Here is a 15757-nt window from a genome sequence, read left to right as displayed (position 1 = left end):
GGGAGCCAGAAACACCCATGACCCCACTGTGAGCACCCGAGGGTCTCGCTGCTCATCATGCACTCAAAATGTCACCTGCTGGGCACAGCTCTGTGAGGCTGAGCTTAAACCCCCAAGGACTTTTGAGATGAGAGCTTAGTGCCAAGTGTCCTCCTGCCTCTGTCCCCACGGCGTGGCTCAGCAGCGCGACACACACATGCTCAAAGAGGGGAACCTTCCTGTTTTTGGGCGCTGGAATTACCTCCAGGGTGACGATGACAGTGACATCGACAGACCTGGAAAAACGCTGCCACTGCGCCCGGCCGAAAGGGTGACATTTAGGGCATTAACTGCTTCCCCGCCGGGCTGCTCGGTGTCCTGTCCCTGCGCTGTGTGCGGGTGTGCACACGGCTGTGCGACGCCTGTGCCTCCCCACATCCAACCTCTGCCAGATGCGCCAAACCTCCCCGACGCCGGCACATCCACCCCTTTCACCACTGCCTGGATTCTTGCACAGCCGCCCAGACGTGGCACATCCACCCCTTTCACCACTGCCCTCATCCTTGCACGACCACCTCGCGCACCCCATCCTTGCCCAGCTGCCCACCGCCGGCACACGCATCCCTCTCCTCACGCCTGCCCATCTCACCCAACCCCTGCTCCCTCACCCCTTTTTCCTCCCCGCCCAGTCGTACCCCACCACCCCGGCATCCCCGCTCCCTCTCTCCGCTCCCGTTTCTCCGCGCTCTCCCCGCCCCGCCGCTCCGTCCCTCCTCCCGGGGAGTGTCCCCATGTCCCCACCCCGCCCCTCGGCCGTGTCCCGCCCCCCCCGCGGCCCCTCCCCGGCCCGCCCCGCCGCCGCTCGGGCTCTCGCCGCCGGCCGCGCTATAAGAAGCGGGACGGGCGGCGGGGCCGCAGCGGGCGCGGCGGGGGAACGAGATGAGCAGCGCCGGCGCCGCTGCAAGATGCTGGATGGACACGTCCTGCTGGGATGGCTCTCCTCCTGCGCGCTCCTAGGGCTGCTCGCCTGCGCCCCGCGGCCCTCCGCTGCCTACTTCGGGTAGGTGCTCCCCGCTCCTGCCCTTGAACTTTTGCCTGAGTTTATTTTTTATTTTATTTATTTTTTATTTTATTTTTATGCTGGAGGGGTTCTGCGCCTTGCACGTCCCGCCCGAGGTGGGGATGCTGCCGTGTGCCTGCGGGCACCCTCAGTGTGTGCGGGCATCCCGTCCCGCGGGCGCTGACAGCCGGACGGGGACAGCGACAGCGCCGTGCCCGCGGCTGTCCCGTGTCCCGGCTCCCGGGATCCCCTTGGGTCTGCCAGTCGGGACCGAGCGCTCCGAGAGCCGCGGGTCGCAACCCCTCGGGAGCTGCCGGGCTGTTCCCGGGAGCTGCCCGGGGCGAGCGAGCGCTTCGTTCCGCCGTTCCCCGCGGGGGTGACGCGCACGGAGCGGACCTGGTAGCGCAGCAGCCGCGGGCTGTAACCCCCTCCACACGGGGCAGAAAACTCCTTTTTCTCCGCGACTTAAGGTGGTGTTTCAATAGTGGGTGCTGCCATAGTGCTGGCGGTGCTTTTTTTGGGGGATTTTTTTTTTGTTTTTTTTTTTTTTTTTTTTTTTTTTTTTTTTTTTTAGTTTTTGGTGGGGGATCCGCGGGTGCGCATCCCCGGCGCTCACCTGTGCGCAGGGCGGGGCGCGGCCGGCAGGGGGAGCTCCCGGCCCGGCCCTGCGCAGGTGGATCCCGCTCCCTCCCCTTCCCCACCGCCCATCCCGGGGATTTTATCCCCTTTTATCCCGCTGTCCTGCCTCTGTGCGGTGAGCTGGACCAGCTAAATCATTATTCCCCGTTCTTCTTCAAGGTCCCTCCGCAGCCGCATCAAGCGGCCTCAGCTCCGCACGGGGTTTTCCCTCTGTGCTTTGTAGGGTGTCTCTGCCTCTTATCCTTAATTTTAAACCATTTGTCCTAAAATGCTCAGAGGGGAGTGGGACACGAACACCTGTGTAAGAGGTTTTGGTGTAAGTTTGCACAGTAGTGGTGATTCTTGCTTTTTTTTTCTTCCTTCAGTTTCTTTTTTCTTTTTTTTGGGGGGATGTTGTGTTGTGACCACTGGTAGGAGCCACTGGACCAGCCCTGGAGAATATTTTAGCAGACTTGAGGTTTTCCCCCCTTCTTTCCAGTAAAACAAATCCTGGTGTTGAGGCTTGTCCATTGCTTGTGGTCTGGCAAAGTTTTCCAAACAGTGCTACTTACATCTTCTGTTTCCAGTTCCAGAACCGTTTCACTTCCTGCTGCTGGGGCTGGTTTTCTAAGGAAACAGCCTGTCCTGTGTGTGCAGGTTTTTAGGAAAAGCCCTTTTCTCCCTCGGCAGTGTGTGGAGGGCTGTTCCCAGCCCGTTGGCTCGTGTGTCTGCCGAGGACCACCGGCACTGTGCAGCTGAATTGTGCCTTGGGGACTGACAGGCTTTGGAAGGAGCTTGGCTGTAGCTCCTCTATTAATCCTTGCCGTGCTGATATCTGCTCTAGAGCAGCAGGTAACTCATTCCAGTTCCTTCTGGGATTTCTCCCTTGGCTCATAGAGATTTAACTTAAGACGGGACATCCTGAGCCTGGGGCAGTGTCTGCTGTGTGTCCTGACCACTCTGGGCTTTTCTCTGTCTTGGTACAGCTGCTGTTTCTGATTTGAGACTCCCTCCCTGGCAATAAGGAGGGGAAGAGGAGATGCTGCCAGATGTGCACTCTTAAGTGCTCCAGGGCTGCTGTGGTGTGCAGTGGAGTTTGCTGATGCAAAGCATCCTTGTCTCTGGTTAAAGCCCCAGCTAAGGAGCAGCATCTACTGCTGATCCCCTCTTTGTTTTTCCAAGAGCAGAGATTGCACTTGCTGAGCTGCTGGGGACACTGGGAATAGCTAGTGCTGAGATCCCAGGTCCTGATAATCCACGCTGAGATCCAACAAGTGTGTGTGGAGGAGCTGAGCTCTCCTTGCTGTGGGCTTCTGTGTGTTGATAAGGAAAGAAATGCCACCTGGTAAAAGCTGGATGTTTCTGCAGATCTCAGTGGCTCTGAAAATGCCCTGGGAAGGCTGGTATTGTTCTTTTTTTTCTTATGCCACATGCATGAAAGAGCTGCTCCAGGTGAGGCAGCGCATCTGTTCGTTCTGATAAATCCTTCCTAACAACTTGGCTGCATCACCCCAGCTGAGACACACCCTCCAGGCAGGGAAAGGGATGCTTCTTTTGAGTCCAAGGCATCACTAAAGCCACCTCTTGGTGGCCTGCTGGCCCATCTGGGCGCTGGCATCCCTGTGGAGGAGATGGTGGGGCACAGAGTGAGGCTGCATTAAGCAGATGTCACACTGTGGCTGCAGCTTGGCTGCTCCCTTCTGCAGTCTGGAGGGGGATAGGGACAGCTGTGGATGATCCCTTCCCCCCCAGCCCCAATGTCTTATTTCAGGGAAAGAATTCCATGTCTCCAGATATGTGGCCTGGTGGGGAATTAGTGCCCAGGGACAGAAATGGGGCATGGTTACACGATAATGAGATTGTGTCAGCATGGAGTTATGTCTGTGCTGTCCCGGGGGGCGGCAGGAAGGGATGCTGGGCTGGGAAGACCATGGCTGGAGGCTGCTGCTTCCCTGGAAGGCTGGCTCTGGTGTTCTTGGAGGGATGCATGAGCAGCCAAGTAGGATAAATGCTCTCTGAAAGCTGAGTTTGGAGTGTGTGCGGGTTAAAGCCGTGGTGCAGGTGGGCTCTTGCTGCTGTTTTATTCTCCATCCCCAAGCTGCCTGACTGGGAGATGTGCTGAAGGTGATGGTCCGTGGAGGGAGAGAGAGATTTTTTTCCCTTTTCCTGAGGGGGAATTCTGGCAGCCTGGCTGTTGCTGCCCTCCTCCCTGGAGCAGGTGCCAGCATGACCCAGGGCTAGTACCCAGCAGCAGCACCTGCAGTGATGCTGGTGCGCAGCACTGAGAAGAGCTGAGACCCTGCAGGCACCTGCTCAGGAGGGATTTTGAGGGGTTTGGCTCAGCCCTAACAGCTGGCAAACAGCTGGAGGAGCCCAGCTGCGGGGATGGGGTGATGCTACTGCTCCAAAACCTTCTCTGACAAACTTCTTGATAGAGAGAAGAAAGCACGTCTACAAAACTGAGCACAGCCCTGCTGGCTTTTTGTGCGTTTCGAGCTGCCCCTCAGGGGGAGAAGGATGATGGTGGCAGCTGAATTTTGGGGTAGAATGACTGTGGGAGAGACTGAGCCTGCACCAGAGGGGGAGGCATTGCCTCGGGATCGGTGTCAGCCTGCTGGGATGCACTGGCTGCTCCAGAAGTGAGGCTGCTTTTATGTCCAGCCACGACCTCTGCAGCTGGGCTGTCTGAACACTAATTTGCACCATATTCCAACTGGCTGCTGGGGGGAGTTTGGAGCAGCCCCAGACTGCCGGGATCCCTGAGAAAGCATTGCATTTCAGCTTTCCTCCCTGCTCTGCTTTCCCGGTGCTCTGGGTGTGGGCAGCTCCCCTCCCTCCCTTTGCTCTCTCAAATGTGGCTGGGGGTGGTGGAAATGCCAGAGCGGCGTCTGGGAATTGTGTTGGGACTTGCATTTCTGGGCTTTGGAAGTGGCAGGTGACCATATGAGCCATGCTGGGGTAACAAGGTGGTTGAGGACCTTCAATCCTGCTGTGCCCTGTGCTGGTGGGAAAGGAAACCAGCCCGTAGGAGCTTCTGCTTTCCTGGGTCTGAGGTGACCCAGTCTGTGAATCAACCCCTCTCTATTTCTGGGGGTTCTGATTTAGAGTCTGACTCAGTTTTGATGCATTTTTTTTTTTTAATTATTTTTTAATTCTTGCTGGAAGCATTTCTCCTACAGGTTGGGATTTGCTTTGCTTTCCCCCCCCCCCCGGGGAGCCGAAGGATCCCAGCAGCTCTGCCCCCTCTGCAAACACTTGTCAAGACAGTAGTAATGTTACAAGTGGCTCATGCTTACATAGTGTTTATATTGACAGATTGCAATGTTCTGCATAAATGTAACTGATCTGTCCCCTGCACGCAGGCAACAGGAACCCTTAAATGCTCACGGGGGGGGGGGAGAGGGAGGGAGGGGAAGCATAGCTTGCCCTAATTTACCAACACACCGCTCCCCAGAGCCACGCTGTGGGGTTTGGAGTGTGGGAAGCGTGATGTATTTTTATTCCCTTTGGCAGGTGCAGAATAGGTGCCCTGCTCTGCCGTAGGACGGCAACCTCATCGCTCAGAGTGTAATTTTAAGAGAGCCTTAGAAAAGAGTGGAATGTTGGGCTTGAAGGGCTGTTCCGGAGCTGGGAGCGCTCTGGGTTCCTGAGCAGGCCGGGGAGCCACTGCGAGTCCTCGAGCTGCGTGTGGCGTCTGCTGGAATGTCACCTCCAGTGACAGCCATCCCACGGGTTTCGCTGCCCGTGGGACAGGCTGGGCGATGACCTGGCTGTGGCAGGTCCTGGCTGTGTGTCCCTGTCACTGGAGGGTGGTGTGGGACCGTGTGCCGGTGGCTGCTGCCTGCGGGCCCCCTCCATGGCCCGCGGGCCCCTCCGTGGCGTGACCAGGCCGCGATGGCTTCGTGGGCGCGCCTGCCGGGCCCTGGCGTGTGTGAGATGGAGCAGCTGCTTCCCAGCACAACCCGAAAAAACAAAACCTGGCCTCGGCTGGCGAGGCAGGAATGCGGCACGCAGGCGAACGCAGCTGGAGAGGACGGCTTGGCCATCCCGCCCCGAGCGGTTCTGCTGCTTGTTCTGCCTCTCCCACATGGCTCTGCTGGGTTTAAGGTGCTGGGTTTGGAGTTTTTCCTTGGACAGCTGGAAGGGTTTGCCTGGTTTGTGTGTTTTGGTTTTCCACCCCCCCCCCCCCCCCCTTGCTTTCTTGGAGCTGGGTGAATTGTCACTGCTGCGAGTCCTGCCTGGCTTCATTCCCAAAGTTGGCCTCTCTGGGTCAACTCGGAGCAGTGTTTAACCTCCATTCCTTTGGAAAGGGAACCCTGTGGCCAGAAGCAGCATTTGCTTCGTAGGTGCTTGGAAGTGGCACTGGATTTGATGAGATGCCACAAGGGTGGTGACAAAGCTGGGAACGTTTGGAAAAATAACTGTGCCAGACCTGCTTCTTCATCCCTGGGGAGCGGGATTTGTCCCTAATCAGGCTGGGAAGTGCCTGGAAGCTCCTCTTGCCTGCGGAGGATGGAGCAGCAGGAACTCAGACAGGAATTAGTATTTTCCTGGCTGAAGTAGTGGCTTGACCACGTTGCTTGATGTTTTGGAACCACTGTCTTGTGCCTCAGTTTCCCTCCCCTGGGGCTGTTCCTCTCTGAACTCAGGTTAATGATGAGCACTGTTGCAGCCTCTATGTCCAAATATTTCATTCTTCTTTTTCCAGTGCTGTAAATGACACCTTGGAGGGGGAAGATGGGATGTCAGGAGACGATTGAGTGGGTACCTGGCAAAGCAGGAGGCCAGTGACTTCCTTTACCCTGACTGGTGATGCAGAACCAGCGACCAGGAATCCACAGGACTCTGGTCTCCTGCTGAAAGGCCTGGTCAATGATTAACTTCATTTCTGGAAGCTGCTGACAACAATAAAAGGGAGTCCAGCCCCACAACCCCAACACAAAAAGCCCCAGAATGTTTAATTATTAAAGGCCTTATGCTTTATCGGGGTAGTGAGAATCGCCTAAAGGCTTATTTGGTGGCAGGTAATTGAATTAGGCAGTGGGATAGGGAAGGGGGGAGCAAGTTAAGTGGAAAGTCTGGAAGACTGCACGGAGAAGCCTCTGTGATGCTGCTTAGTCTGAATCTTTCAGACCAGAGCAAGTTTTGTGAGTTTTTGCCACCTTCTTCATTTTTTGTGTCAGATGAATTCATTGTGCTGGCAGACTTGGTGTAGTTGCCCCTTAGAGAATCAGGGGAGGATGATTTGGGTTAAAAATGATTTTCTAGTTCCACCCCCTGCCATGGGCAGGGACAACTTCCATTGTCCCAGGCTGCTCCAAGCCCTGTCCAGCCTGGCCTTGGACACTTCCAGGGATCCAGGGGCAGTCACAGCTTCTCTGGGCACCCTGTGCCAGGCCCTGCCCATCCTCACAGGGAAGGATTTCCTCCTAATAACTTTTTCTTTCACTTTAAAACATTCCCACTTATCCTACCACTATCTACCTGTATTTTCCCCAGCCGTCTTGTAGCTATTCCTGGCCCAGGGATTCCATTCTCTTTAGTGTTATTTCTAATAAATGTTGATATTTAAACATACTTTAAGATGTACTTTTCTAATGGAAAATCTGAGTCAGAAGAAACTGCTGAACTTGATCTGTTGTGAGGGTGGCTGGGCAGCCAGAGGAGGTAGTGGACCAGTGAACATCACTGGTATTTCCACACTGTGAGGCATCTGTGGTCCAGGGCTGCACAGGGGTGGTGGGGTGTGGGAATCCTGCCTCAGAAGAGCTGAAGATTGGATTTGCCTTCCTTGTCTCCTGTTTCATCTCTGTGCCTTGATACCTTCGAAGAGGGAGTTGGGTCAGAAGGGGATTTTGAAGATGTTAAATCAGAATATCCCCACTGGGGGGGGGCACCTGCGGTGGGAGAACTTCTGATGCCAGAAGCTCCGTGTCAATCCTCTGCTCCAGTTAAATGGAATAATGGAATAATGTGGCCCCTTCTGTGGCCACCAGAGTTCTGTAGGAGGAAGGGGTCAACTCTTTACCTGGCGTTTGAGGAAAGGACTTAATGCATTTGAAGTGTCTTGACCTGCTCTCTCTGTTTCTGACCTTGTGGTTCCAGCTGCCTCTTGAGAGACCCCTCTGGTGGGATGGTGTTGAGCTCATGTTGAAACCTTCTGTTAGACACAAAATTCCCAAGTTCCCAACTTCCAGGGGTGTGTTGGAGCAATCCAAGAACTCTCGTGGATGTGGTTTTCCAACCTGAAACCTGCTGAGCCTCTGGCTCCCCTCCACACCTTTCTGCAGCCAAAACATCTCCCTTGTGGTGTGTTCATGCAATTGGTTCCTCGACCTGAGGAGCCCTTGAGCACAGGACTTGTTGTTTGCACTCTTAAATGGTCTTGGGGGGCCGCTGCTCCTCCTGCAGAACGTGGCTGCAGGTTCTGAACCAGCATGAGCCGGGTAGGGTCTATTTTCCTGACTTTTCCCAGAGCTCAGGAACCAGCTCAGGTCAAGTTGAGAGGACTCAGAAATTATTAGGATTATTATTATGGAAAGGGTTAACCCTTTAGAAGCTTTTTTGACGTCAAGTTGCAAATTTTTTCCCTCTTCTGTTTGTAACTGTGTTTTTTTAAGGTTCCTTCAGATGGTGGCTGTAAGTGCTAATGAGCCTTATCTCTCCAGATACTGTCATAAAACACACTTATGAAGTTTATCAGTTCAGCAAGCTTTACATTTTATTGTAATGTGTGTTTGCACTTCCCTAAGTGGAACAGGGAGTATTTTGACTCCATGGATAAACACAGCACTTACAGGATTTGCTGGAGCTGATAGAAAAATCTATGCTGATTTTTTTTTTTTTTTCTTCCCCTCAGCTCTTACCAGGAACTCTTGTTTCAAATGGATCAAGTAGCTCCTGATTGTGCTGTGTAGCCTTCCAGTCTGTAATTATAAACCATTCTCTAAGGTGTGGGGAGCATTTTGTTAATTCAGTTGCTGAGGGATTTTGGGGCAAGGGGAAATGACAGGTTAAAAAAGCCCAAACAAACAACTAAACTCTTTGTTTGGGAAGAATGCAGAGGAAAACCTCTTTTCTCTTCATCCACCACACAACATGCAAACTCAACAGTGTCTGACAGTAATGCTGAGTTGGGGATACAGCATGGAACACCCAATTCCTGTTCATTCCCAACAGGCTGGATGGGAGCTGGCAGGAATCTTATGAGCAGATTGATTTGGCCTAGCTGATTAAAATAGCATTACTTGGGCAGCCACATGGTCATGGTGTTTGGGGCAAACCTTGCTCTGACTTCTGCATTTGCCACATAGTGGATGGAGAAAATTCCCAATTGGAGCAAAACTTTCCTCTCTTGGAAAAACTTTCTGGGTGGCTTTTTGGGATGTGGAGCAACAGATGAATTCCCCTAGACATGAATGAAGCACTGAAAGAGGCCCACAGGGATATCTGAGCTTAGCTTAAAACCCTCCCTGATGGCTGGCCAGGGCAATCCTGGGAGGAATGGGCAGAGTTTAACCAGAATGTTGGTCTGCTGTTGAAATTTTCTGAATTTCTGGGGTGCAGCCTCCCAGCACAAAGAAAGTCAAGCCACTGTTGTTTTCAAGGCCCAGATCATTTTTGAAGAGGTCAGTTGATGAGCAAAAGAAATAATATTCACAGATTAGCATTTTATTTTGCAGTACACAGGGAGGTGTGTTGAGTCTGACCCCTGGGTGATGCACAGGGGTGACACAGGTGGCAAAGATGAATTGTTCTGGCTCACAGAGCCCACAGCTTGGCACTGGGATTTCTGCTTCTGGATCTTCAGTACCTCTTAACTCTGGCCATGGAGAGACCTTGGAGCTCCTTCCAGTACTTAAATGGGCTCCAGGAGAGCTGGAGAGGGACTTAGACAAGGGATGGAGGGACAGGAAAAAGGGCAAGAGGCTTCCCACTGCCAAAGAGCAGCATAAAATGGGATATTGGGAAGGAATTCCTGGCTGGGAGAGTGTGGGGCCCTGGCCCAGGACACCAGGAGAAGTTGTGGCTGCCCCTGGATCCCTGGAAGTGTCCAAGGCCAGGCTGGATGGGGTTGGAGCAATGTGGGATAGTGGAAGATCCCTGTCTTGGGGATGTCCATGGCAGGTTCTTCTCATGACTTGCTGGGGATTTTGTGACCTTCCCTCACCTGATCCTAAAAGGAACAGCACAGAGGCATCGCTGTGCCCTGCACTCGTGGTTTTCCTACAGCTAATTCCCAGTGTAGACCTCAGTAGGAACCCCTGTTGTCAACCCCTGCTGAGCTGGGGCATTGTTTCTTCACTATTTTAATATCCTCATGGTAGTTTCTGCAGAGTAATGATTTTATTTTTTTCTTTTTAAGGACTTGTGATATGATGCTTGGTATTGCAACAAAACAAAGCTAGGCAGCCCTGGGGGTGTAACTGCACTTTTTTTTTTAGAGATTGCAGCTGAAGATTTTAGGTGAAGGTAGTTCTTTCCAGAGGAACCTGTGAGGTTTTCCAGCTCTGTTTTAGGATCACTGTCAGCAAACACCTCACTCTCCAAAGTGTCCAAGGTATAAAGCTTAATTTTTCTGGATGTTGGATGGTTCTCCTCACCTATGACTGTAGCTGGGGTGTCTTCATTTTGCCCTGGTGACTGTGCAATGCCACCCTCGGGATCCATGGCAGATCCCTGGCAGCTGCCTGCTCTCAGGGTGAGATTTTTGGGGTGGATTTACCATTCTGGGCCTTGGTATTGGAGCTCCTCTCTTCCTGCAGGAAGGGTGGCTGTCTTGTTGGCAGGAGCTCTGCCAAATTCCTGCAGGGGGAAAGATTTTGCTTCTCTCAGATTTTGCTTTGGGTTCAGTCATTGGTGTCTGATGGTTCCTGTGGAAAACCAGTCCATTGTGTCTCCCGTGGGCCCAAAGCCTCTCCTGAGGCACTGGGGAAAAATGGGTGAGGGTTCATCAGACAAGGCTTTGACAATTTCTCAGATAATCAAGGAAAATGTGTTTCCACTCAAGTGTAACATGGAAAGGTGCTGGTTTTTGGTGTTTCTCAGCTTCTTTACACCCTGCTTGAGCCTCAGCCCATCCTGGATTGGGGACCTGGGAGCCAGCTCAGTGATTGCATTTGGGATGAGTGTCCACCTTGGACTGGATCCACTGGTGTTGGCTGCAGAGGCTCTCCCGGGGCAGTCCATGATTTCAGGGGACCTTTTCCAGCTCAGGAACACTGAGTTCAGCTGCTCTCTAGTGCTGCCCATCTCCTCTGACAAGAAACCCAATCCTGAAGCCCAAACCCCTCTGGGGACAGTTCACCAGAACCGATACTTGATTTAAAAGAACTGACTTGTTTGGCTTAATCTTGACAAAATTCTTTTCTAGCCCTAATCCTCTCCCAGTGTAAGGTGAGATGTTAAAATACCTGGCAAATTTAGAGCTCAGCTCTCTCTCTGCATCCCTGGGACTCTCTACAATCACAGGTGAAGGGGGTATGGGCATTTTCAGCCCCTGCCAAAGATAAATCTCCTGCTGGGAGCAAGCAGGGAGCTCTTTCCCAGTCTGTGGTTAACAAGTTTATCTGACAGGCCAGAGGTGAAGCAGCCACTTGAGCTGAATTACAGGGTCTGACCAAAAGATCCAACATTTCCTCTGGCTCATTAGCACAGCTGTGTTGCGTCCCTGGGGACTATTTCTATCTTCTGGCTTGTCCCATGTTGACTCTGGAAATCCAGAGGCTTAGCTTGAGTTTGGAGAGAGGACAGGAGCTGAAGAGCTGCCCTTGGGAGGGTGTGAGCTGGACTGAGGAAGGCTTTGAGCAGTCCCTGTGGTCAGTGTTATGAGCTGTGATGTCTATACTGGTTTGTAGAGCTGAGGAAAATGTGTTTCCAGGCAGAGTCCTGACTCTCTGCAAGGTGCAGGAAAAAGACTGGGCTAAAGGGATGGTGCTTGCAGGGGAGTGGGACCAGGCATAATCCTGCATTGGCAGGATCAGCTGGACTCCTGAGCTTGCAGAGGGATCACCAACCACGAAGAAATAAATCTGATGTTGTGGATATGCCTTAAAAGTAAGTGCAGTGCCTGTAGGGATTTTGTGTTTTGCAGTGCATGGACTGGGCTCAGCAGGGCTGTCCCAGACACGGCAGGGTGGGAGGTACCAGTGGAGGAGAAGGGCATCCTCCCTCAGCACCACATCCCTGGGGCTGCTCCAGTCTCATGGAAAATCTGAGAGCTGGGCTGACTCACTGGGACACAACTGCCTCAGTCTAGGGCTGCTCAGGCTCAGTGACCCCGTTGCACCGTGGCTCTGGGTGTACTTTTGCTGGATATTCCCCCTCGCAGACTGGGTGAGGAGTGGGAGGTGTCTCCTCTGCTCCCAGAGCCTCCAGAGAGCCAGGACTGAGGAGAGCTGCTCCCAGGGATGCTCTGCTGCTGCTGGACACATCAGGGACAGCTCAGTGGCTTTGCCCAAACACCTGCTCCTCCCTGCTGTGTGGGGCTGTTTATTCTGCTCCCAGAGCTCTCTGGAGGCTCCTTACAGGTGTTTTTGGTTGAAGTGTCTCCAGAGGTGGTGTCTTACCTGTCAGTGTTACCCCGTTGTGAGTGAAGGGAGCAGAAGATGCCCGGGAGCTGCGTGGCTTTGGGTGCTCCAGCTGTGGCACAGGACTGTTCTCACAATGAGCAGGCTCTGAGCTGAGTCAGGGATTTGGTGCACATCCTTTGGCTCTTCTTAGAGCCCCAAAAGGCTGTTGGAGTATGGATTATATTTGAAAATGGCATCAAGATGTGCCTGACAAAGCAGAGCCTGCCGCGTTGGAGTTTCTCCTCCTGTTACAGCAATAAAGAGGATCCAAACACAAATTTATAGGAATCTTCCTGCTGACCTGGTGAGGTCTGAAGTGTTCAAATGCGGGAAACACCAAGCGTCTGGCTGCAAAATAAGATGAGTGGTGCAGGCTTCATTTTTGGGGTGCAGCGTTGCACCTGCTCTCCTTTTCCAGAGTCAGCCTAGCTGGGAGATGCGTGGCTGCATTTCCAGGGCAGCTGCTGCTCTTGCTTCAAGCAGCAGCCACACGTTGCTCTTGCTCCTGTCAGCTGCCCGAGCTCCTCTCTTTGTGTGTGTCTAAAACTTGAGGGCTGGGAGAAGGAAGAAACCTGACCAGTGCAATGGAAACCTTCAATTCCCCACAGTCCCAGGAGGAGCAGAGCAGCTCCAGGCTGGAGCTAGGAATGAACTCCGTTTGTACACTGCCTCGCCTCTCCAGGAGGAGCAGCAGCCAGGAAAAATATCAACAGTTCCATTAAAAAGTCTGCTGGTTTGCTAAAGTAGTGGAATAAACATACCTGTAGGTAAAACAGCTTGAACCGCACAGGAAACATTAACGGGAGCGAACACACGCAGCCTCGCTGCCTCTCCCTGTGGATCTCCCCGCTAAAAAACCCTGCATCCATGGCGATGGGGACATCAAACAGCAGCTGGGGGGATTATTCTTAGCTGGGGAAGAAGTGGCTTGCATGAAACGGGGGCTCCGTGGTTTCCTAGAAAGGCAAAACCTGGGCTGAGCCTGCCCTGTGCTGCTGCTGGGTGTTGTGGGGGGAGCTGGAGTAAAAGCTGAGGCTGGATGTGGTGTGGGGCGTTCGGTGGCCTTTTTTTTTTTTTTTTTTTTTTTTTTTTTTTTTTTTTTTTTTTTAATAAATTGGCTTTCTGATCCCTGTTTCTGTGGGGCTGATCTAACCAGTGGAAAAGCTGGGATGCAAACTGGTGGGAAGTGGTGGGAAACGCCCTGGGAGCTTGCAGAAGAGTGGGGTGGGTGTGCTAGAACTAACTGGGGGATCCAATCCCCCCTAGCCATCAGTGCGAGGTGGAGTTGGGCCCTACACAGACCCCAAATTCATCTTCTGACCCCCTTGGGCCATGGGGAATGGAGGGAGACCTGTATTTGATATTTCACTGAGGTGATGTAAGCCTCGATCGTGGCTCAGGTGGGAGATGCTACCAGCACTTTTTGGAGCAGGGAGCTGCCCATAAAACCCAACTTCCCCTTGGCCATGCCCAGCAAATATGGTCTGCCCAGAAAATCCACGTGGAAAATGCCTTTGGTTGCAACCAGATGGCACCTGTCAGGCACAAGGAGACATTTCTATTAGGGCTCTTACTGGAGTGTTTTGGATCCCTCCCAGGCCCGAGCTGTCCTCCCCGGGGCAGATTGATGGGATTATTGCATGTTAGAGACAGTCCCTGTGCTCCCGGGCCTCATCTGCACAGCCACTTAGCACAACTAATCTGAACTGACTTTTAAAGTGGATTAGTTCAATTACTCTTAACTGGCCCTGGTGGAAACACTCTCCTTGGGGATTAAAGATCCTTAATTCACTTCAACAGAGTTGATTTCAATGCAAAGCGGGCTGAACTGAATTAAGGGCACTTTAGAGCCTTGTTTGGAGGAGGCACTCCAAAACTGATGTGGTTTAACCACCCCACTTTGCATTCCTGGGCTCGATTCATTCCAGTTGAGCATTGCTGGAGTGTCCCCTTTCCGGTGACTAATGCAGGCAGCCTCTCAGATAGAAAGCTGCTTTTTACCTCAGCTAACGTGTGAACCAGCCCCTCTGCATCTGCTGAGCCACTGCTTAAAATTGGTGTTGTAGAGGTGTTTACTCTCCTTAATTTTTTTTAACTTTTATTTTGTGATTTTTTTTTTTTTTTAAATTTCCGTTTAACTCTTCCCAAGCTCTTTGCTTTTTCACTTAAAAATGCAGAGCAGTGAGTCACACACCAGCTTTCTCCTGCTGTCCTGAAGTCTCTGGATGGACTGGGAATATTTGACCAACAGCACACTCCTCCTTTAGCTGAGGAGTTTCCCTCCAGCTGAGGGTGAGCTGTGGTTGTGAAAGACTTTTTGGCCTCGGTTTTCCTGTCGTTTTTGTGAAAAACAGTCCTTCCATGTGATGCCCTGGATAATTCTTGCTTTGGAGGGAGCTGGGTGGGACAGGGCTTTTCCTCTGCATTTCAAGTGTTGGATGATGTGGGTGTGGAGTTGAAGAGGGGAATCCTGCCAGTGCCAGGGAAGATCCCTGAGGGGAAAAATATTACGACTTTTTTTTTTTCCTTCATGCTGACCCTAAACATTTTGACTCTGAAGGGGAGAAGAGTGACTCCACTGACCCCTCTGCAGCTGGGGCTCTCCACCCCTTATCCTCATCCCTACACCCCTTTCTCTGCTCTAATACCATCCTGACCCCCTGCTCTTCCCGTGAGACCCCTGCTTTGGGTCCGAATTTAATCCCTGAGGAGCAGCTTCTAGCAGATAGTGGAGGGAACGGCTGCTTGGCACAACTTTGCCACCTTTGCTTTCCAAGGAAAGGAAGGGTTAAAGCCAATGCCTGGAATGAGTGCCAGCATTGCTCTGGGTAAGGCTTCTCCAGCGTGCCAGAGCAAGGTTTATTTTGCTAATAGCCCTGTGTAACTTCACCCTCCCCTCCTGCTCAGGATATTTCAGCTCCTCTCCTTAGTTCAGCATCACTTCACGACTGGGGGAGCAGTTTGGGTGGCCACAGAAGCAGCTGGCAGCTGTGTAAGGATTTTTTTTTTTTTTTTGGTTTTTTTTTGGGTGGGAGATGAACAAACCCTGAGTTTCTTTAGGCTGGGTTTTTCATGGCTCTCCTGAAGAGTCCCCGCAGGCTGTGGAGAAGGGAACAGGCACTGCCCACAGGCAGGACATGGATGCTACTGCTGCCCCGGTGTGCTGGGACTGTGAGACCTCTCTGTGCTGCAGCTCACAAATCCCTCAAAGGCCCCTCTGTGCTGCCCTGCAAAGGCAGCATCTCACTTACGGCCCTGCCGCAATCCTAAGCTGATTTAATCTCATTTTCTTGCCACCAAGGAGCTCCTCCTTCCTTCTGCGCAGCGGCTGAAGGATATCACCAAGCTGCTCCTCAGTCCCTGCTGGCCTTCAGGCTTGGCGGGGAGCTTGGCACCAGCAGTGACAATGTGGCTGCTGAGGTTCTGCACTAAATCTGGCTTCTCTGGTGGAGTTTTCTCTAGAAGTGATGGAAATCAGTGGCCAGATTTGGGGAGGTTTTTTTCTTATTCTTGTCATGGAATGGGCCGG

At 52.6% G+C, this 15757-nt stretch overlaps 1 protein-coding gene across 1 annotated transcript in view; it reads left to right on the top strand.

Moving 5' to 3' along the window:
• Window positions 1-492: 492 nt before the first annotated feature.
• The window catches only part of WNT9A (Wnt family member 9A), a 53946-nt gene continuing 38681 nt past the window's right edge, over window positions 493-15757 (top strand). Inside the window, exon 1 of the mRNA XM_062493214.1 lies at window positions 493-1039. Within this exon, the coding sequence (XP_062349198.1) occupies window positions 771-1039 (269 nt within the window). The 5' untranslated portion in view covers window positions 493-770. The remainder of the gene's footprint in view (window positions 1040-15757) is intronic.

This window comes from Cinclus cinclus, chromosome 1, assembly GCF_963662255.1.
Source record: "Cinclus cinclus chromosome 1, bCinCin1.1, whole genome shotgun sequence".
Lineage (NCBI taxonomy): Eukaryota > Metazoa > Chordata > Aves > Passeriformes > Cinclidae > Cinclus > Cinclus cinclus.
This window is presented reverse-complemented; position numbering and strand designations above follow the sequence as displayed.